This window comes from Scyliorhinus canicula, chromosome 10, assembly GCF_902713615.1.
Source record: "Scyliorhinus canicula chromosome 10, sScyCan1.1, whole genome shotgun sequence".
Classification (NCBI taxonomy): Eukaryota; Metazoa; Chordata; class Chondrichthyes; order Carcharhiniformes; family Scyliorhinidae; genus Scyliorhinus; species Scyliorhinus canicula.
Window position 1 is genome coordinate 51,238,012 of NC_052155.1, and position 12,865 is coordinate 51,250,876.

The window sequence follows — 12,865 nt, forward strand, 5'->3', positions numbered from 1 at the left end:
TCTCAGGGGCACAGTACTATAGTGGTTGTGTTACTGGACTAGTAGTTCAGAGGCCTGCATTGATAATCTAAATAATGTCAGTCTATAATCGCACAATGGCAGTTTGATAACTTGTATTAACTTTTGTTAAAAATCTGGAAATTAAAACCTGGTGCCATAGTTGAAGTCACTATGAAGATGTTAGATTGTCGTAAAAACCCAATGTCCTTAAGGGAAGAAAACCTGACCTTGTTACCCAGTCTGTTCTTTGTGTGAGGCCTACAAGAAAACCTGAGCAAGAATTCAGGTCCTGAGGAGATGGTGAAATTCACTTAGTTCTTGTGCTTTCTTTACAGAAGGATCCCCACTACCTGCAGCAATGGCTTGAAGCTTTTGTCCTCTCCTTTGAACGAATTATTGACGTCAGCTCCTATGAACCACTGCAGCGAAGGTGAGTTCAATGAATAAAATATCTTTGGCCCATCTAGTCTACTGTTCAGAAACCTCTTGCACTCCTTTTTATTAGTTTATGATTGATTTTCCATTCCTCAGTGCTTTGCGGTGGTAATGATAGGCCAGGACATCAACAGATGATCATTAAGTCATGGCTCGTATTCATTTGTGTTTGGAAGGTTGAAGGGTGATATAATAAGGGTGTTCAGAATGATAGGTGGATTCAAAAGGGTTGAATACAGAGGAGCTAATTCCAGTGGGGGGGAAGATACGGAGCAACTGGGCAGAATCTTAGAGCTTGGCCCATTCAGGAGTGAAACTGAGAAGCATGTTTTGCATAAAAATGGTAGTGAAAATCAACAAGCTGTGGGTGCTGGGTCAATTAGAGGGCTCAAGACTGAGATAGATCGTTTTTTGTCGTGCAATGGTATCAAAGATGGATAAATCAAAATGAAGTGTAAACCTAGATTACGTATTCAGATTTATGAATTGGCGCTTGAACCCACAACCTTCTGACTCAGATGAATGATCCAAGCACTGACTGATTAGAAGGAACAACAGAGAAATGCTCAAAAGAGAACTGGCTGCAGTGGCATTGATAAAATAGAGAACAGAAAGAGAGGAAAAGTTGCTGTAAAGAAGAGGGTGTTTTTTTTATTCCTTAATGGGATGTTGACATCGCTGGCTGGGCCAGTATTTATTGTCCATCCACATTTTAGAGCTTCATCGACAGAATTCCCATTTTAGAGTCAACCACATTGCTGTGCATCTGGAGTCACATGTAGGCCAGAACAGGTAAGGACGGCAGATTTCCTTCCCTAAAGGACATTAGTGAAACAGATGGGTTTTTATGAGATCGACAATGATTTTATGGTCATCTCTTATGGTCGTGGTCATCTCTTTTAATTCCAGATTTTTTTTTATTGAATTCAAATTAAACCATCTGCCCTTGTGGGATTCGACCCCGGTCTAGCGACAATGCCACTATGCCACTGCCTCCCCTGGCTCTCCCCAGCAGTTCACAACCCTTTCAGTCACATGGCACACTTCAATGAGACAAACAATTCCATGGCACACCCATTTTTTTTTCCATCTGAATCAATTGCTCATAAACGTCACATTTACCTACATTTATTATGATTATGGTCTTGCTAGAGGGAACACCTCAAAGCAAATTCACTAGATTGCAGTTTTGGAAATTCTGTCTATGAAGCTTTACTGAGACGCACGTTTTGCAGAAAACTAATAATTTGACATCTAATTTGCCGGAATCCCAGGATGTTGATGCTTACACATTTTGCAGTGACGTACAGTTCATCTTATTGCATTTCTTAGCCAACTCCTGTACAGGAAATGGTTTCATTATTCTTAACCATAGATGCCTATTACCCACTGTTTGGGGAGATAGTGGCATAATGGTACAGTATTGTCACTGAACCAGTAAAACCAGAGACCCAGAGTATTGCTCTGGGGACCTGGGTTCAAATCCCGCCACTGCAGATGGTGAAATTAGAATTCAATAAAGATCTGGAATTAAAAGTCTAATGATGACCGTGAAATCATTGTCGATTGTGGTAAAATCCCATCTGATTCACTAATGTCCTTTAGGGAAGGAAATCTGCTGTCCTTACCTGGTCTGGCCTACATGTGACTCCAGATCTACAGCAATGTGGTTGACTCTTAACTGCCCCTCAAAGGCAATTAAAAAAAAAAAATTGTTCACAGGACGTGGGTGTCGTTGGCTGTGCCAGCATTTATTGCCCATTGCTAATTGCCCTTGAGGGCCAGTTAAAAGTCAACCACATTGCTGGAAGCCAGAAGTCCCATGTAGGCCAGATCAGGTAAGGATGGCAGATTTCCTTCCCGAAAGGACATTACTGAACCTGATGGGTTTTCCTGACAATCAACAATGGTTTCATGGCCATCATTAGACTTTTTAATTCCAGATATCTTTTTATTGAGTTTTACTCCGATGACCTGCCGTGGGCGGGATTCAAACCGGGGTTCCCAAATCATTATCCTGGGTCTCTGGATTATGAGTCCAGTGACAATATCACTGTGCTACCGCCTCCCCGAGGGAGGGGCAAAAAATGCTGGCCCAGCCTGTGATGCCCACGTACCCTGAACGAATAAAATAAAAATATAAAATTCTCAGCAGGACAAAGTATTCCTGAATGGATGTGTCTGCAGTTTAACCACAACTGTTGCACTGCAACTTTGGAGCTGCAGATTGTCAACATGACCGAGTCAAGCAAATTTGCACTGATACCATGAGGCGTGTTACAGGCATGAGGAGTTGATTAAGGACAGTGTGAAGGAGTTTTTTGTATATGTGCTTTGCAGTGGGGAGAGGGAAAGAGGATAGACATACTCCATCACATTGTCAGCCTTGTGTTTTACTGCCGAAGTGAGATACCAGGGCTGAAGGAAGTGTGCCGGTCCCTGTTATTTACTGTGCAGACATGTCTCCTGGTAGCAACCCAGCCTGCTCAGGCTGATCCCAGACTGTCTGTATGCTCGCAATAGGCAGGCCCATTAGTAACTCTGGCTAGAATTCATTGCAATGCCTGTGACACGGTATTTAAGAATGAAAAAACAAAATTGAAACTAAGCTGCAGTATGTTTGCAAAAGAGAGAGTGCTAATTTGGAAGGACATTTCCTACTGTGGGTGATGAGGAAAATGGGAATGCACTTTTGCAAAAACAAAGGGAAACAACTTTGGGGGCTGTCCCTTCACTTCCTTGGAGGCACTTTAGAACAAAGAGACAAACCTTTAAACTTGGCTTACTGACAGACTTTTTAAAGGGTCTCGGGGTACAGAAGGGATCACTTTCACTTCGTGAAGGGAAAACTTTACTTTTTACATACTCAGTGACTGTTTAATGGGTTTCATAGAATCCCTACAGTGCAGAAGGAGGCCATTCAGCCCAACGAGCCCGCGCCAACACTCTAAAAGGGCACCCTACCTCGGCCCACTTCCCCGCCTTATCCCTGTAACCCCACCTAAGCTTTAGTCACAAAGTAAAAGTGATCCCTTCTGTACCCCGAGACCCTTTAAAAAGCCTGTCAGTAAGCCAAGTTTAAAGGTTTGCCTCTTTGTTCTAAAGTGCTTCCAAGGAAGTGAAGGGGCAGCCCCCAAAGCTATTTCCCTTTGTTTTTGCAAAAGTGCATTCCCATTTTTCTCATCACCCACAGTAGGAAATGTCCTTCCAAATTAGCATTCACTCGTTTGCAAACATACAATTTAGCATGGCCAGTCAACCTAACCTGCACATCTTTGGACTGTGGGAGGAAACCGGACACCTGGAGGAAACCCACTCAGACACGGAAAGAAATTGCGAACTTCACACGGACAGTCACCCAAGGCCGGAATTGAACCCGCATCATAGAAACATAGAAAATAGAAGCCCTTTGAACCTGCTCTGCCATTCATTATGATCATGGTTAATCATCAAGTTACCCTGATCCTGCCCCCCCCCCCCCCCAAGTCCCTTGATCCCTTTAGCCCCAAGAACTATATCTAATTCCTTCAGCACGGTATCATAGTGGTTAGCACAATTGCTTCACAGCTCCAGGGTCCCAGGTGCGATTCCCGGCTTGGGTCACTGTCTGTGCGGAGTCTGCACGTTCTCCCTGTGTGTGCGTGGGTTTCCTCCGGGTGCTCCGGTTTCCTCCCACAGTCCAAAGATGTGCAGGTTAGGTGGATTGGCCATGCTAAATTGCCCTTCGTGTCCAAATTGTCCTTAGTGTTAGGTGGGGTTACTGGGTTATGGGGATAGGGTGGAGGTGTGGGCTTGGGTAGGGTTCTCTTTCCAAGAGCCGGTGCAGATGTGATGGGCCGAATGGCCTCCTTCTGCACTGTAAATTCTATGATTCAATGATTCAATGGAATGAAACAATGTTTTTTGCCTCAACTACTGTCTGTGGTAGCAAATTCCACAGATTCACCACTCTCTGGGTGAAGAAATATCTCCTCACCTCAGTCTTAAAAGGTTTACCCCTTATCCTCAAACTATGATCCCTAGTTCTGGACTCCCCCCACGATTGGGAACATTCTTTCTGAATCTACCCTGTCAAATCTTATTAGTATTTTATAAGTTTCTATGAGATCCCCTCTCACTCTTCTACACTCCAATGAGTATAATCATAACCGACTTAGTCTCTCCTCATATGACAGTTCCACCATCCCAGGAATCAGCCTGGTAAACCTTTGTTACCATAGCAAAAACATCCTTCCTCAGTTATTTACACCAAAACTGCAAACAATACCCCAGGTGTGGCCTCATCCATGCCCGAGACAATTGCAGTAAAGCATCTCTATTCCTATACTCAAATCCTCTCGCAATGAAGACCAACGTAACATTTGCCTTCTTTACTGCCTGCTCTACCTGTGTGCTTATTTTCAGCGACTGATGCATGAGGACATCAAGGTTTCGCTGAGGATCCACCTCTCGCAATTTACACCCATCAAATAATAATCTGCCTTCCTATTTTAGCTACTGAAACAGATAACCTTACATTTATCTGCCATGCATGTTCCCACTCACTCAGCCTGTCCAAATCCTGCTGAAGCGTCTCCGCATCCTCATCACAGCTCACCCTCCCGCACAACTTTGTATCGCCTGCAAATCTGGAGATAATGGCCGGAATTCTCCACCGGGGTGATTCTCTGTTGAGCCGGCACCCGGAGGTTTCCCGACGGCGAGGGGCTGCCCCACAATGGGAAACCCTATTGACCGGCTAGCGTAACGGAGAATCCCGCTGGCCGGTTGGGGCAGAAATGTGGCGGGGCGGAGAATCCTGCCCAATACATTCAGTACCTTCGTCCAAATCATTAATCTATAATATGAACAGTTGGGGTCCCAGCACAGATCCCAGCAGTATCCCACTAGTCACTGCCTGCCAATTAGAAAAAGACCCATTTATTCCAACTTTTTGCTTCCTGTCTGCTAACCAGCATTCTATCCAACCCTGGCGCTGTGAGAATCATAGAATTTACAGTGCAGAAGGAGGCCATTCGGCCCATCGAGTCTTCACCAGCCGTTGGAAAGAGCACCCTACTTAAGCACACACCTCCACCATATCCCCGTAACCCAGTAACCCCACCTCACCTTTTTGGACACTAAGGGCAATTTATCATGGCCAATCCACCTAACCTGCACATCTTTGTACTGTGGGAGAAAACCGGAGCACCCGGAGAAATCGAACACAGACACAGAGAGAGCGTACAGATTCCACACAGACAGTGACCCAAGCCGGGAATCAAACCCAAGTCCCAGGCTCTGTGAGGCATCAGTGTTAATCACTGTGCCACCGTGCCATCCCTTTTAATGGCTGCTGATGGGGCGAGCTGCCAAAGGAGCCCCATCTCAAGGAAGACCCCCATTTTGAGCTATTCCAGCCCAGCACAAGCCCCCCTGACTCCCACCTCTCATGAAGCACCCCCCCTCTCAGCACCCTGGTGGCAACTGTTGAGGAGGGTACTCACCACCTTGCCACCCCTCAGACTGCAAGGTGCCAGGTTGGCACTGACGAAGGGTGGGGCCTGAAGGGGGGGGATTGAGTGGGTGGCTCTGAATGGGGCTGACAGGGGTGGAGGGTGAGGTCAGGGGTTGGGGACTGATGGGGGTGGGGGGAGCTTAGGTGAATTGGACATTCTGAATTCTCCCTCAGTGTACCCGAACAGGAGCCGGAATGTGGTGATTAGGGGCTTTTCACAGTAATTTCATTGCAGTGTTAATGTAAGCCTACTTGTGACAATAAAGATTATTAGTATTCTGAATGAGGGGCTTGGGGGGTGGGGGGAGAGGTTCTGAGGGGGGGTCGTGCCCTGCCAGTAATCCGGGGGGGGGGAAAGGGGGAGCTGCAGCAGCTATTTCAGGTGGGGCTGTCCCATCTCAGTGCTACAGGGCCTGTCAGAGAGGTCCCGCCCCTCTCAGTTCTGGAACGGCTCCACTGGACAGACTGGCACAGAAAAGGCAATTTTGTCAAGCGATTTTTCCAAGTGCGATTGAATGGCACATTGGGTCATTCCTAGTGCCAATGGGAACAACTCCAGTTTCTCCACTGACGGGAGCACCTAGAATCCAGAATGGAGAATCTCGTCCTGTGCCTTTTATGACCTCTGGCTGCTACAAAGCACTTCATAGTCAACAAAGAACTTTAGAAGTATAGTCACTATTTTAATGTAGGAAAAGAAACAACCAATTTTTACACAGCAAGCTCACACAAATAGTGATGTGGGGCATGATTTAATGAAAAAAAAACCAGAATTGGTTCTGGGCGGGATTAGTGGGGTCTTTCCTGGCAGTATGTAACGACACTTTGTTCCTGTTTCGGGTCCCCCACGGCCTCACTTAGAGCCATTTCCTGCACTGTGGAACTCTGGATCACTGACTCCCCCCTCCGGGACCCTGGACACCCCCCCCCCCCCCCCCCCCCCCCCCCCCCCTCCGCACCCCACCTCTTACCTCACCTCCAGCCTGGCAAACTGGTAATTCCCCTGCCAGTTGAGCAGTGCCACTTGGATACCTTGGCTGCGCCAGGGAGGCACAAGTGGCACTGCCAACCTGGCCAGAGGCCAATCACTTAGGTGTTCCCAATCATCTACCGAGACCCTCCCCAAGTGCCATTCCACCTGGTCCCCATTAGTGGGGATCAGTGCTAAACGGCACCTGGATGGGGTCTCTTCGACAAGGCTGGTAGATGATGGGTGGCTTTTCAATCCGGCATTAGCAGGATTAGGTGGGCTGTTAACCTCGATTATCTCTGCAAGTCTGGATCCCGCTCATTGTGGGCGAGATCCAGGTCGTGAGATCTAACCAGACGTCCCGAGGCATAATGACCATCGGGGATGCCGGAATAAGCCTCTCCTGGGATCTACCAGCCACATCCCTTCCCGATTCTGGCGGGACGCAGCCAGTAGAACACACCCGTGATCTTGATCTGGCCATGTGTTTTTAATGCTGTTGAATACGGGATAAGCCAGGACAGCAAAGAGAACTCCCCTGCTGGTCATCAAAATTGTGCCATGAGAGAGCAGACAGGATCTTGCTTAATGTCTCATCCAAAAGACAGCTCTTCCAGGAGAGCATCACTCCCTGGGACTGCATGGAGTGTCAGGTTATATTTTTCTGTTCAAGTCTCTCGAGTGTGACTTGAACCCCCAGCCTTCTGGCTCAGAGGAGTAACGCTTACCTTCATGGCAATTAAAAAATGTTAAGTTAGAACTGGGCCTGAGGGACCCGAGATGGCTTGACAGGCCCTTTGGCCAGGCATTTGGATATTTTGAGGAAATGTCTGACCTGTACTTGCCATCGTCACAAAGTAGCATGATTGAGATCAAGAGCATAACATTAGGGTGCTGTTGTGTCACAGGATAAAAAATGATTGAGAAACTGTAGGACGTTTCTGCTCATCCTTTTTCTCTGAACTATTTTTTAAAAATGATAAAGTAAATATGTTATTAAATTTTGATCCACAGAAGTGAGGGGGCTGGGACATAAATGTTTTTGATTCTTGCTGGGTCAAGGCCTGATCTGATTAACATTTTGTTACCATGGTTTCAATCCGCTGTGTGTTCTTGTTCCAGACCTGAAGAGATGGCTGCAGAGATTCCACTGTTGCCAGGCAATGTGCTTCAAGTTCTCAGCCAGCAACTGAATCAATGTGTACAGAGATTATCCATCGAGGAGGCCGAGGCTGGCCTTGGACAAGCGCTCCTCCTGATAAAGTTTCTCATTATTATCTGCAGGTGCAAACTATCCTCATTATTTTCTTTCTTACTATTACATTTTCAGATTTTATGTTTAATTTCTTTCTTGGCCAAAAGATTTGGAAATTGGGAAAAGATTCTGTCAGGCCTACCAGCGACGAAGATGAAACTCTGAACAAAATATTCTTGCACAAATATTTGAAGGGCAAGTCACGCTGTGTCTGCTGCAACTGTCCCAGTAGCAGAGTTTGGGGGAGTCAAGGAAAGAGCTGTTGTCGGCCTTGGGTCTATTGAAAAGCCTGTGGGGATTAGCACATGAGGAAATTAAATAGAGGGAGTTCTCCCTAAAAGTAAATTATGTCTTGTCATGTCATTTAAACAGGCTTAATGTGAGCACAGCTAAATCACACACAACTAATGATGAAATAAATGACTCGTTTAATTGATTTTTGACGATGTTACTGCAAAGTAGGTGTTGACTGGATAATGATATATTGAGTTCTTGAGCTTGTAGTCATCGCACAATGGATGGCGTGAGAAAGGGAAACAGCACCATAGTTTGGGAGGCGTCAGCTTATTGATTCCAATTAACTTTTGTCTGTTTCCAAAGTTTGTAATTCCCAGTACTAGTCTGTCGCCAGGGGCTTGTAGATTGACGAGGAGCCACTCCACATCAAATCTGGCTGACCAGCAGTGTCTCCCGCTCTTACTGCCAGCCTTTGGCATGTTTGGAAGGAATTGCAGGTTGACCGCATTTTGAACACACCTTCCTGGGTGGAACGTGAACCTGAGGGGCAATTCTCCGAGCCCCCGCCAGGCCGGAGAATCACCGCAACCGCGCCACGACGCCCCGACACCAGCGCGCGATTCTCCGAGGTGCGGAGAATCGGCGCCATTTGCGCCGGTGCGTTTTACATGGCGCTGGCTACGAGCTGCTGGAATCGGCGGGGCCGCCGTTTCTCCAGCCCGGATGGGCCGAGCAGCCGCTCCAATACTCCAGATTCCCGCCGGCGCCGTTCACCCCTGGTCACAGCCGGTGGGAACTCTGCGCAAATTGTCTGGGTGGGTGGGGAGGGGGGCTCCGTTCCCGGGGAGCGCCTCCGATGGGGTCTGGCCCGCAATCGGAGCCCACCAATCGGCGGGTCAGCCTCCCCCCCCCCCCCCCCCCCCCCCCCCCCCCCCCGGGCCTACTTTCCCCCCCCCCGGGCCTACTTTCCTGCGCGGCCGGACCCTGAACACCGACGCCATGTTGAGTCCCCCGCGCATGCGCAGGTTGGCGCGGCCCAACTGTGCATGCGCGGGTTAGCACGCCGCCCATTTGGCACCGGGAAGGGAGGCTGGAACAGCATGAACTGCTCCAGTGCCGTACTGGCCAGCTGTGGGGACTGGAATCGGTTGTCCCCATGCCCGTTTTGCGCCGTCGTGAATCGCGATGGCGTTCATGACGGCGGGAACACTTGGGCTCCATTTGGGACAATTGCCCACCTGGTGCTTCTGGCTCAGAGGCAGGGATGCCATCCACTACACCGCAAGACCTCCCAATAGCTTATTAAAGTTGGGCTTCAGTCACAGCACTGGGCAATGCAGAAAGATAATTACCCAAAAACCTAGTCCATACTAAATGTGATCAGTGTCAGTTATTTCCTTGTGTTCCCCATTTTTATTCTGAGGGTGTTAATGTAAGAAATCATGGTCATTGGCAGCCCTCTAATGCCTTGTTAAAATGGCCATATGTTAAACCTATGAGAGTACAAAAACCCAATAAAATACATTTATAATTAAAAACCTATGAGTGTTGCAAAGCAATAGAGCAAAGGTCAATCCTTTCCTTATTCAACAGTCTGTTAATCAGATTCCCTGGATAACAACCAGAGTTTAGCTTCATCAAAGGGCACTGAAATTAATTGTGTTATCTCTATCTTTGTTTGTTTTTGGGTTGTAGTGGCTGCTGGTAAGGTTGATATTTATTGCCTACCCTGATTGCCCTGAAAAAGGTGTCAGTTAGTGTTCTCCTTAAAAACACTGAGATCTTTGTGATCATGGTGCTTCAGTCCAATATATAGAGACTCTAATGATAATGTGAAATTGTCAGTATATGTCTAAGTTAGGACAGTATGTGGCTTGGAGTAATGGTGTTTCCTTGATCTTGTAGCTCTTGTCATTTTAGACAGTAGGTGTCAGAGGGTAAAGGAGTGCCGTTGATGTTATGTAATGTGAGTTCTGCAGTGCATCATCAACCTGGTTTTCATCCTTCATGGTGCTAGATGTCATGCTCTCATGGTAGGCTTGATGCACCCTGTAGTTTGTACATAGTGCAGCTATAGTGCATCAATGGTGGAGGGATGCATAAGGAGTTCAGTAATAGGGGCACTGATGGAGCAAATTGCTCTGCTTTAAGCCTTGTAGATAATGGCGAGGCTTTCAGCGATCAGGAGTTGAACCATTCATCACGTAGTACCCAGCTTCTGAACTGCTCGTAGCCATAACTGGTTTAGTTCAGCTTCTGATCAGTGGTGACCAGAACCAAAATGGTTGTCAACCCTGTGCTGGACATTGTCTAGGCCCTGCCGTAGGGCGGCAGGGGCTGTTTCATTAACCAAGGATTGTTCAATGAAGTCAAATGTGGAGGTCTGATCTGATCCTGAAGTTTTGTGCTGGGCAGCTTAGGCTAAAATTACTCTTATTTAAGGAAGACAACAAACGACAATGACTGAAGTATGGTGGAAATGGTTTTGATGAGGCTGTTGAAGGGAGATGGGTAGAATTCCATAGTGTGGGGCTTCAGCAACTGAAAGTTTTGCCTCCCTCCCTCCCTCCCTCCCTTTCCCCAACTACATCATTGGTAGACTTGGGGAAGGAGTAGGTGTAGGCATTTGAGGTCTAAATAAGAAGAGTCTACTGGGGCATAGAACTGGAAAAGGTTGCAGTAGGATGAGGGATTACAAATGTGGAGAATAATTTGGACGGATGGAGAACTGCTGAAGACAAAGACAGAAACAATGGGAAATTGCGACTTTATGCAGGGTAGGAGGCAAGGGGTCATGTTTGGATGTGACTAGGGCAGCACTGTGGCACAGTGGTAAGCACAGCTGCCTCACAGCACCGAGGTCCCAGCTTCGATCCTGGCTCTGGGTCACTGTCGGTGTGGAGTTTGCACATTCTCCCCGTGTTTGCATGGGTTTCATCCCCACGACCCCAAAGATGTGCAGGTTAGGAGGATTGGCCACACTAAATTGCCCCTTAATTGGAAAAAACGAATTGGGTACTCTAAATTTATTTAAAAAAAGTTTGGATGTGACTGGGGTGATGAACATGGATAAGATTTTCATGGTGGTTTTAAGGCAGGGACAGGTAATGCTTCAGTAGTGGAAGTAAACGTCAGAAGTCACAGTGTGGACAATCAATGGAGGGCGCAATCAAACCAAATTCATTCCAAGTGTGGTACCGAGCGGGAATTGGCAGGTATTACTCTTATTTAAGGAAGACAACAAACGACAATGACTGAAGTATGGTGGAAATGGTTTTAATGAGGCTGTTGAAGGGAGATGGGTAGAATTCCATAGTGTGGGGCTTCAGCAACTGAAAGTTCCACCTCACCTCCCTCCCTCTGTCCCCGCGGCTGATTCGTGGGACCCCGCCCGACAGTTCCCCGCTAACGAGGGAGAGCAGCATTTAAACCAATCCCGCAGAGCAAACCTCAGACAGCTTGCAGCCATGTCACCGCACAGACCATCTCCATGCTTCGAGGATACCAAGCTGGCCAGACTGTTGGATGCGGAATAATTCAGACGGGATACCTTGGGCTGGATTCTCCGCACCCCAACACCGAAATCGCGGCTGGGGCGGAGAATCCATCTCCCCACATGGAATCGAGACTGGCTCCTGTTCCCTGATTCTCCGGGCCCCGAAAAGTGGCGTACTCCGAGAGTACATTGCTGTAGGCCCGCCCCACCATTCTCCGCCCCTGACCAGCCGAAGCCCTGACGGCGTGGATCTAACATGGTCCTGCCGGTCGGGATACTAGCGTGGCAGCTACAGACTCAGTCCGCGGCTGCCATGGTCGGGGGCGGGCCGATCAGAGGGCAGGGGGGGCCTTATATGGGACCAGGGTAATTTTGGGAGGGCAGTCCGGGTTGGGCACACGGCCTATTGGGGGCTCTACTTTTATTGTCCAGCTCCGCGGTCTGAGTCAGCCATGGAGCACGGTGCGGCCGCTGGAGGCACCGCCGTGCGCGTGCACGGCCTCTGACCCGGAAGTGCGGGGGCCCGTACCTGCAGCAAGCGCTGTTAGTTTTACGATGGTTGACTGCGAGTCCCCTGCAGGGCTAGGAATATGTGGCCCTTTCATACCAGTTTTTCTGGCGTGAAAGGCCACAGTTTTTACGCCGGTGTGGGGACATACTCCCAAAAACAGAGAATCCAGAAAACTGGGCTATGTGCGGCCTCAACCGTGTGTTCCCTGCTGAGGCCCCCACCCAGCCCAAGTGACGTCTAATAGCGTTGTGTTCTCTGCGCTGTGAGCTCCGAGAAACATGTGGCTAAACGTGCCCACCAAGGGACTTTATTTCCATTTTGTTAAATCGCCCCAATGAGAAGTTTCTCAGAGGACTGGATTTAACAGAACAGTGGAAACTGGGAACCAGAAAAGATAAATTAGTAAAGTCACAGAGCTGGAAAGGCATTGGATGGTGAAAGGCCAGAAAGGTATCTGCAGGAGT

At 48.1% G+C, this 12,865-nt stretch overlaps 1 protein-coding gene across 1 annotated transcript in view; it reads left to right on the forward strand.

Annotated features, from left to right (window-relative positions):
* The window catches only part of nbeal2 (neurobeachin-like 2), a 333,597-nt gene that overhangs the window by 124,820 nt on the left and 195,912 nt on the right, over positions 1-12,865 (forward strand). The window contains exons 2-3 of the mRNA XM_038808910.1: positions 336-430; positions 8,025-8,186. Coding sequence (XP_038664838.1) covers positions 336-430; positions 8,025-8,186 — 257 coding nt within the window. The remainder of the gene's footprint in view (positions 1-335; positions 431-8,024; positions 8,187-12,865) is intronic.